This window comes from Eurypyga helias, unplaced genomic scaffold, assembly GCF_000690775.1.
Source record: "Eurypyga helias isolate BGI_N326 unplaced genomic scaffold, ASM69077v1 scaffold3393, whole genome shotgun sequence".
NCBI lineage: Eukaryota > Metazoa > Chordata > Aves > Eurypygiformes > Eurypygidae > Eurypyga > Eurypyga helias.
This window is the reverse complement of record NW_010241700.1, coordinates 16,268-26,801: the sequence shown is the minus strand read 5'-3', so window position 1 is coordinate 26,801 and position 10,534 is coordinate 16,268. Positions and strand designations below refer to the sequence as shown.

General features: G+C 41.4%; 1 protein-coding gene across 1 annotated transcript in view; it reads left to right on the top strand.

Annotated features, from left to right (window-relative positions):
- The window catches only part of PDPN (podoplanin), a 15,310-nt gene that overhangs the window by 479 nt on the left and 4,297 nt on the right, over window positions 1-10,534 (top strand). Inside the window, 2 exon segments of the mRNA XM_010148820.1 lie at window positions 236-270; window positions 358-459. Coding sequence (XP_010147122.1) covers window positions 236-270; window positions 358-459 — 137 coding nt within the window.

Here is a 10,534-nt window from a genome sequence, read left to right as displayed (position 1 = left end):
TTTCCCTCTTTGCTATATAAAAGTCTTCTGAAAGCCACAACAGCTCCTGTAACTTTAAACCTGGGCTGAGATCATAATTTTAGCACTGACCAAACAGAGTGCAGAGGGCGGGCCTGGCTCCTCTTTGAGGACCACCTTAGGCACGCTCCCACCCCTTGGCTAAAGAAAATAATGCCGACTCCACTCGGTTTTCGTTAGCTGGACAGTTATCTTCTGGGAAACCTTCCCCCTTTAGGCTAAGGCACTTAGAGGAACATCTGGAATACCGAAGTATTTTTTGGAGTGATTTCTTTTTGCGACCTAACTTCTCCCCTGCCTCTAAGAAATCAATCGGGATTTGAATCCGTCTGCTCTCAGGATTGGAAAGCTATTCTCTAAGCAGATCGAAGATGTTTATTAAAGTGCAACTCGTCATCTTCGTTCTAGGGATCGCGCCTTTCATAGCACTTGCTGAAGAAGGTAAGAAGAAACTTTGGTGACAATTATTTCCAGTCATTTCCTGTGATTTAACAGTCTGTGTGCTTTACTCATAGGCAATAGAGTTGCTCTGTGCTCTTTCCAAAACTTTCTTTTGAACTCTTAAGCTGGGCATCTTCTCTGGCTGTACTCTGGAAAGAAACACATGAAAGATTTGCAGGCAGGCTGAGTTGTGCTCTGTTAGGGAAGGATTTTCTGTGTGTGCCTGCGTAAAGGAAGGAGAAGGGTACAAGCCGTCAGAAGGCATTACATCAGCGGCCCTTGGACGCGGCTGCAGTTTCACTGGAATACGTGCAAAGGAGACTGCAAGCAATAATTTAGTTGTAACTAGCACTTAAGTGGTGAAAGTCTCTATGAAAGTAACTTATTCCAGGAGGTTTGCTGCTGTGCTTAGCGGCAATCCCACCGCTTAGGGTTTGAGCCTTATCCAGGGCTTTGCTAATACTAACTTAGCCATAAGCAGCATATACAAGTGAGGAAAACTAAAACTGGAAGAATTATCACCTAAGACAGATTTGAAAAGTGGTATGTATCTACTCAGAAAAAATTCATTTGGCAAACTACTTCTTTTGAATTGTATATGAAAAACATAATATAAACATTTAGGTAAACAGATGTTTAAGTCTGTTTACAGCTAAAGGAGAAGAGTCTGATTTATTAACAGTATATTAGAATCACCCTGAGCAGCACTTGATTCCAGGAACATCCCATTCCGATTCAGTCTTTGGGCACAGCATTTGCCTCGTTACGAATGAACTGGCCATCAGGCGCTGTGCCCAACATATGGTGTGTGCACCGACAGAATATATGCCCGTGGTGGCGAGATACAGCCACGGAACATGCTCCAGGTACCAGTGCTCTGAGAACAGCGACCTGAAACTCAACGCACTGGTCTTCCAGAGCATAAATCTACTGGTCTGACTTGGAACTGGGGACCCTAACTGAAACTGGGGACCTGATTTTGGCCTGGTGACAGTATCATTCTGCTGGAAATAATGGAGCTGTCTCAACACACAGTACGGGTGGATGTTAGCTTGAAACTTCCAGTGGGAATTCCTGGTGTTCTGTAGGTCAGGGTGTTGGCTGAAAGTTTGGAGTTATGGTTCAAAATTTCACAGAAAATCTAAAATCAACAGATATTAGGCAAGTCCCAAATATTGCTTTCTAGGCTTTCTCCGAGAGAAGCACTTCGGGCTCACCCAGCTAGCTTAGCCTTAAAAAGCATCCATATAAATGTACCAAAGTTTAAAGCCATTAAAATGAGGCAAAACCCACCACTCTTTTATTGAATTACCTTAAGCAGTTTCTAGGATACCAGAATTACAGGGGAAAAAAGGTCTTTCATCTGGAGGCTTTTGGGGAATTTTAAAGCATATTTTCACCCAACTCAGAGAATGAGTCCAGCAACGATCAGGTTGAAACCCTACTAGCCCGAAAAACATCAAAACATTCCCTGCTTGCAAGATTTTCTGGTTTATTCCCATATAGTTTGCACTGAACTCCACAGTTCTATCTAGAACATGGTTTACAGTATTTAAGGCTTTCTCTATAAATGAAAAAGTTTTATGATTGGCCCCAAGTTTTCACATGGGGCCAGTCATTTAGGATAACTTCCAAAGGATGCACCAGGAAAATAGACTCCAGTTATAAAATGCACATTTCTCACATATTTAGCATGTGTATCACTGCTGTTTACTGATAGCCATCAGCAATTACAAGTTGGAACACTTACAATGACAGCAAATCGGTGACTGCTCTGGCAATGAAGAATCTTTTTGGCTTGTACAGCACTAGGTGGAGTGGGTATATTCAGATACCTGAACCTCTGGGGTAGACAATCTGGCCTGAAGATTTTAGAGAAAAAAATTCTCCTTAGCAGATTCTGACCCCTCTTAACCCTGATTGGGCCATAAATAAATTTGCTGCTATCTATGAACCTTAAGGGAGAAGTCAGAAATAGTTAAACATTCTTTGCTCATAGAAAACATAAAAATTACATCCAACACCAGGAAGTTAAAATGCATTAAAATTTTTGTTAAAATTTCCTACCCTTAACAGGAATTTTTGAGCCCAGTCAGCAATGTGGCTTCCAAAAGAAACGATAAAAGATCCTTTAATTGAGTAACGCAAAGCTGTAAAAGGATAAAACACAATACTGATGTGGATCCAAAAGAAACGATAAAAGATCCTTATAAAACACAATACTGATGTGGGGGAGGAGAAAATATTTAAGTTACTAATTAATTTTGTTCTTCATATGTGAACTTCCAAATAAAATTAATGGCAGAAGTCAGCCAAAACACAGAAAGAAAACCTAGTTACAGATCTTACACCACTGTCTACTTTAAACACATTCACACGTGCTCTATTTGTGTTATTTATTCATGGTTTAAATCTTTCTTACAGCCCTGAGCATTATACAAACTGATGAATTTTTAGACTAAAACGTTTCCTGTTGAATGGTTAGCAGCTACATTTTTGTCCTTCTGTGATCCTGTTCAGCATAAAAACTCAGGGAAATCTTAGCACATGGGATCAGACCAAATGAGTTGAAATGGAAGTGGGCCTAAAATTTTTCAGGGCACAGCATTAATCAAACAATTAAAAGCACAAGCACTCAAATGAGTGCTTTACAGAGGCAGCACACCTCCTAATCTGGAACCTTTCTCATGGTGCAAGTATCATTGCAGACAAAGCAATTACTTTATTGGCTGTCACATAACATGAACAAAACTTAACCTGATTGTTAAACAAGTCACCACATGTCACTTGAGCTGTAACAACACCCCACGTGCCTCATCTCACCTCGAGGCAAATACAAGATTATAACTCCTTATACAAGTCTCAAAAATCAAGCAGGTTTACACCAGGTCATGTTACTTCACATTTGTTTTGGACTGCAAGTAAGCACACGGATGGGGTAATTGAGATGAAAAGTGTTTATATGATAAGAAAGAAAATTGAAGTTTACAGTCAACCATGAAAGACTAAAGTTTTTTATGTTTTTTAAAATCATAAAAAACCAGACTTGACAAAAATCACAGGAAAGGATTTTTTCAAAAGTATCTGGATTTACCCAAACTGTGTTGCCAGTTCATTAGCAAAACTAAACAAAAAAGTCAGGCAACTCTAAACTTTTCTGAAAAAATCAAATTCTGTAACTGCTGGTAGTAAATAAAATGAACAACCAAAATAAACAGCCACACGTGACTCCAAATGCGAGCCAGTTCTCTCTACCAGCGTGACAAAACCTTTCACCCTGCATCTGGCTGCGTCACGAACGATCAGTGCGCTTGCGCATGCGTCCCCATATCTGGCTCTTGAAATCTGTTTTAGCATGATTTGAACCTAGCTCTGCACATCCAATACCCAAAACTTAATTAGCACAGAAAAGAGAAGAACATGTCAATGGATCTCAGTACGTGGGTCTGTATTTTGCAGTGTTTTAGGAAAAGACCAGCAGAGAACAGATACAATTTGGTTTAACCTCTTCATTGGGAAAGCGGAGGCTTGCCCTTCTGTATCTCAGAAGTTAGGTTTTTGAATCTGTGTAACTTCACAAGCAAAGGAAAGGAAATAATCCTATTTAAAAGCTCACAAGCGGACTTTTCATTAACTGTACCATGGAAAATGGAAACAGACCGGATTCTCAGCTCCTGCAATTCAACAGTTGCCGTTAACCCATGCATTTACCTCAGATCTAGGACTTGTAAATCATCTGCAAAAATAAGCAGCTGAGAACCTAGCGAGATAAAAAAGCATTTTAATCTATAATAAAAACCAGTAAAGGAGGGACAGCCCACAGCATGCAGGCTGCTGAGCTGGGACAGAAGCGTGCAGTGTCTCCTCCTTGAGTCATCTGAGGCAAGCCATACATCCACGCACACCACAGAAACGACTCCTGTTTGCCCAGCTCCAACATATGGTCTGTCTCAGTTGCACGTTTGTTTTGTTGGTTTGTTTGCTTTTTGTCTGGATGCGGTCAGGGACTACAGGATGGAACCCAACCGCTGCCAGGTCCTGCTCTTCGCTGCGTCCCAGATCCACGCTGCAGACAGGCAGGCTCTGAGAGGGCCTCCTCTGATCCGTGTGTGCACATGCCATACCCTCCGCTGGAATTAACGCTGCAGCAAAGCTCATACAGCGGTGCGGTGCACCGCGTGCCACGCAGCACTGCGGATAAAGATGCAGGATTGGGAGTATGGCTATGTTGCCATCTTCTGAAGAGAAACAACTGAGAAAAGTAAGAGAGAAATTTGCTATTGATTTCCAACTCGCTGTCTCAGAAGCCTGGCCAATGGCTCTCAAAGGAATAGCAACTGTGACGCTGTGCGCACTCGCATGCTGCTTTATGACTTCCTTGTGTTTTTCCATTTCAGTATTCGTTGATTAGGAACACTACAATACCCCATTATAGTGTCTGTAATGGCATCGGAGCAATCCTTTGCGAGGGCACAGTCAGCCGTGTGCAGCATTTCAGGAGCACTTGGCCTCTCTCAGGAGGGCCTGAGACATATCCGTGAGCTGCCGCTAAATCTGTAAAGAGGACACAATTCCAACTGCATATTAAAATGTTTCCATGACTACAAATCCCATCCAAATATCAGCTGGTATGTCATTAGTATGAAAGTCAGACTAACTGTATTTGGATGGGTTTTGCTTGCTGTGGGGCACTATAAAGCAGCTGGTCAAAAAATCACCGTGTGAACACCTTAAGGCCTAGCAGGCTTCTAGTCATGGCGTTTTGCATGCGGATTTCAGACAAATGAGTTCAGAAATGATCCTGCAAACAGTTCCGCTGGCAGATGCAAGGGGTTAGTAAGCTTCCTCAAGGCAGCTGTGAAGGGCATATGGCTACAGCCTCAGAGTTTTGGAAGGAAGTGATTCATGGAAAAGATTAGTTTATTACTGTATTACAGGTCATTTCTTAATTCCTTTCATCTGCATTTAAGTATCCCAATATTTGTTCACAGATTGTCTGCTTTTTGCTGCACGCCCTGTAAAATTTGCTGATTCATTACACGGTGTTGTACTTTTCTCCTGCCCTCACTCCAACGCTCATTCCTTGGAGCCGTGCAGTGGTAAACACAGTACTGCAACGCTGCACGGTTAGGTGCCACTTAGAGAAAGATGCCAGAGAGGCTTACAGCTTGATCACAACTCCGATGATGTTGCCCCAGCCAAATCCTTCCTGCTCAGAGAAGACAAAGCAATTGCTGGGAAGACTGCAAACAGGGAACCAGGGTCACGGGGCAGTGAATATCAGTGAGAAAGTGGCTTTGTCCCATGTGCATGGGATGCCAACGCTGAGGTCAGTGCGCTTACCAGACAAGAAAGATCGACGCAGTAACACTATTGAAACCCTAAACCTAAGAAGGCTCATCCCTAGTTCTGCAAGGAATATTGTAAAGGAATATCCCATAATGGAGTTAAATAGTCTCTTCCTTCTTAACACAAACGATAGCAGCATCGGAGAAAGCTTAGTCAGTCACCACCTCTTCCTCTCATGGCTTCGTTTCGTAACTCTGGTTGCGGGTCATACACATAAAGCAAGGGCTTGTGGAGCAGTTGGGTTTCTCTAGACCTGCCCCATTACAATATATTTTGGTTTGCTTTTCTGTGGGGATCCTATATATGGGCAACGTAGAATATTGTAACGGTCAGAAGACGCGGTTTACTTCAGACACAGCCAAGTGGTTCTTTGCCACTTGGCACTTGTTCCTCTGGCTAAGGCGGCGGCAGCAATGGAAACCAGCTGTAGTGGGGTGTGGGGACCACAGGAAACGGTTCTGACAAGTCAGCAAAGCATTGTCAGCAGGAGCCACAGGGAATGCCTAACAAAGTCAGCCCTACCCTAAATAAGGCTGAGCTAAATCCTTCCTTCTGCAGCATGACTTTTCAGCCGGCAGGTACTTTCTAAACTCCATGGAATTTTGTTATCCAGCTTCCTTCATTACATAAAGCAAAGCGGTCAGTCTGTGGATGAGGAAACTGAGTAACAGCTTTGGGCTTTAAGCAGACAGCACATACTTTCTCCTGCACAACAAAATGTCTAGACACCCAAATATATGCCAGGTCATTTCTTTATCAAGGCATGATATATTACTCCAACTTCCAGAAGGAATTAACAGAAAAAAAGAAAATGCTGATGCTGTGACCCCAAACATCTAAGGAGACAAAGTTCTCGGGGTACTGCAGATGTCATGAATTTTGCAGGAGCCACAGGTACAAATGAGAATTTCAGTTCTCATTAAGAAACTTCCTTGCTTTTCTAAAGTGCAAAAATTTTAACCAAAAATTTTAACCTCTGAGCAAAGGCTCAGAGGCAAAACCCAGAATCCACTATATTATGTTCTTCAGAACCTCAGATTTTCAAAGTCAAAAAAAATTTCCTATCCTGGATTTGGCAGTGCTGAAACATTTCACTCACACAAAAAGAAAGACACCTATATGCTTCTTTTAACTACCTGAAAATGCTTAACCCATTATAGAAGAAGAATGGAAAACTATTTTCAGAGAAAAATAAGTTGATGAGGTCTTGGATCTGACTGTGGAATATGTTTAAATTGAGGATGAAGCCAAATAACAGACAAAATTGTATTTGAGAACTACAGAGCTGCTGCTGAGACATTATGTATTCAGAAGGCAGATACCTTATCAAATCCTACATTTCTGTTAAACTTCCACCACCATGAATACAAGTTTCCACTGAACTACAACTGAACCAGCTTCCAAGAATGAGATCCTGACTTTCAGACTCACTTTGTTCACAGTCAAACTAAGGTCTGAGTGAAGAATGCTTCCTCAGAAAGGGAATTCCTGTATCAGGGCATAAATGCTGAGTAAAATATGGCCAAAACAGGATGGCTAACACTCACGTACATACACAGTTCTTCAGCAAGGTCTGTAACAGTTCCGTAAGCAGGTACTGAAAAAGAGCCAACTCCAGACAGTCAGCTCAGTCACACCCTAAGCAGAAGAGTGCTGTCTCTCAAGCGACCCATCCCACTCAGTCCTTTCCCTTGCTTTTCTAGAGAAGTGTTCCACAAAGCACCCATCTAGCACAGTGGGCAGGGTAAGATATGATATCGATAAGATACAGACATAAATAAACTTGCCATGAGCAATAAGGATTATTTCAGCCCTTCCTAGAGGGAATCCTGAAAGGTTAACTCTTCTTACCTACTGGTCTCTTATTGCAGAGATGGAAACTCATTCTCTTTTGAGGGCTTCCTTTTTCAAGGACTAAGCTAAAATACAGGCTTAGAACTGCCTTTACCCACGAGGGTCCGGGTTTATTCAGACGGCTGGGAAAGAAACAAGATCCTACAATATTTTTCATCTTCAAAAGTATCTTTGTTGGTTTTGGAGACACCTGAAAGAAATGCTAATGAACAACGGGTTTACAACTCACTCTCCTTTCCAACACAACCACTGTGCTTTGAAAGCAACCCTAAGAGGTTTTTCTAGTGAACTGTCACTGGGTGCATAACAATGAGCAGTGATTTCATCTTCCCTAAGTGGGTCATGGGATGCTTAACCATGGGACGTTTTCAAAGCAGTATTAAACTTTTAAGGACATCAATTTTTCTCCCGGTGTGAGAAGGTGCAGCCTGATAGCAGCTGGGGACTTTGAACTGAAAAGCACCCAGCTGGAACTTTGGCAGAAAGCGCTGCAGTGATTAATTGACATCTGCAGCGATGTATAGCTGCAAACAAAAGGGGCCGTAGCGCTAGGTGGAGGCAATCACAGCACTGTGAGACAATGTTTTTATGTACAGCCTCCTCTAAGATAATATTAAGAACATATGCAGAAGCACTGCTTAGGGCTATGACTCTTGGGACATTTGGCCCACATCAGGAAACCCACAGATGACTGGAGCACACACACCCATTTACATCCCTTTGATGTCAGTGGTATATATGGCTTGTACTGGCTACACAGAACAAAGCTGCATGTCCAACAGTTTCTCATAGTTTCATGTATCTATTTTGTGCATTGTTATGACTTTCTCTGACGAAGAGTTGACAAAGAGTATCAAATGTTTCTCCTCACAAACGCAGTGCACTGCTAACCAGCTACCTCCCAGTCTTTCTCTTGGTCTCAGCTCAGTGGTGTCTGATAAACTCCTGCCCAGAACACCTCCACTGTCTGCCCAGGAAAAGAAGCCTGGAAATACAGTCCAGGGACTACTCTGCAGACAGTCCAGGAGCCCGGCCTGAGTGCAGGATTACACGTCTTGCACAGGGCTAGGACAAGACCTCCACATCGACAGAAACCAGTTCGATCTGTGAGCTGTAGGAAGTTCACGGGAGAGCCACGTTAGTCGCGTTTCCCTTTACGGTTAAGGAGAGGCAGCACTTCCAAGGATGACCAAATCTCAGGTTAGCCAAATTACCTTCTGTAAGCATTTGTCTTTCCCTGCGGCTTAGAAAAGAAAAGGACGCGCGGACACCTTATTTAGGCACACTTATTAAGAGCCTAAAATTAGGCAAACTTAATCTGGGCCACCTACTTCTGTCAGTCACTGAACACTGAGGGCAAATGCACAGAAATGGATTGTCTCCATGTCGCTCCTGGCCAAGAATCTGCAATCACTGTCACGCAAAGAGTAATTATTCTGTGTTTCTTTGTGACATTCGCTAATTCTCTACACCTTTGTTCTGCACCACCATTTCCTTTCCTGCCTTCACTCTCAGGTAATTCTCTGAATAAGCTGCTTGTTGCTAACATACAAAACTTACTTCACTTTCTACTCGGGGATTTCCTCTGGTAATTGGTTTTCTCCCTCTGTGTTTATTTTGCAACTAGTGAATAAAAACTCCATGTTTTTTCAGTTCCAACTGGGATTACAAGGTAAACTGATCCATACACAATCCATGTTGTTGAGCTCTATTGCTATTTCTTTTCCTACACTTAACATTTACATAGCATAATCCCAATATTGTACTTCAGAGACATTACTTTAGGAGCAAAAAATAAGTATTATAAAGCAGTGCCATATCTTAAAATGCCCTGGTATTTCGAAGGTGGACAAATCAACACACCTAAAAGTCAAGCCTCCTTTATTCTATCTCAGCAGAAGATTTTCAAGGCTGCTCACCTGGGGTATTTCAATCAAAAGTGACCAAAACATTATTTTTACCATCTAACTTAAAACCAGGATTTACCCTGGCCTGTGCTAGTCTTTCCATGGATTGTAAGGTGATTCTGGGGAGACTGGCTGGCTTAATTAGCCACTATATTAGGTCTTATGTTGGCATAACATGAATATGCTTTCTTCATCTGTTACTGCCTAAAGTATAACTTGCACACCCTTTTGGCTCTTAAATAGAAAGTGTGTTTGTATTCAGGCTTATAAAGGTATAAAAATATGAAATTCTATTTACTTGAGTAAACATGGAATTAGAAATCTAAGTTTAGATGAGTGTTTAGTCTCCTGGCAATAGGACAAAGCTCTCAGTCTTATATTGCTAAAGATGGATGAAAAATTTTTAGTTTCGTTCAAAAATGAGTTTTGGTAGCAAAGACAAATATTTGCATGTTTCCAGTAGAATTCAGATGACAGTTTCAAGCAAAAAAGAGATTTTTTTTTTTTTTTCAATGTCAAATCATTCATCCCCTGTATGGAAAGTTTGCTTTAAAGTGCCAGTGCATTTTTTAAACTCATTTCAAAATTAAATGTTGGCTTTTTAATTTGAAATAAAATTTTTATTCTAAAATGAGCACTTAAAAATGAACAGAAGTTAAATGGAACTCACAATTAAATAATTTCCAAGTGATACTGTGCAGCTGATCCAAAGGTTTCTATCCTTTTTTCATTTTTAACTAATATCAGGCAAAATGCCCATTCTTTGTAATTTCAGTCAGAACAAAAACAAAACAAAACAAAAAACCAGAACAAAAATTCTGTTTACTTGCCTCTATATTATATACGACACAAGTAGGGGGCGTTTAGGGGTATTAATGTCTTCCATAAGAAATAATCTTACCATTTAGAGCTATTCTAATGATTTCTAACTTCAAATGCAGAAGAGATGAGAATGTTTTAAGGTC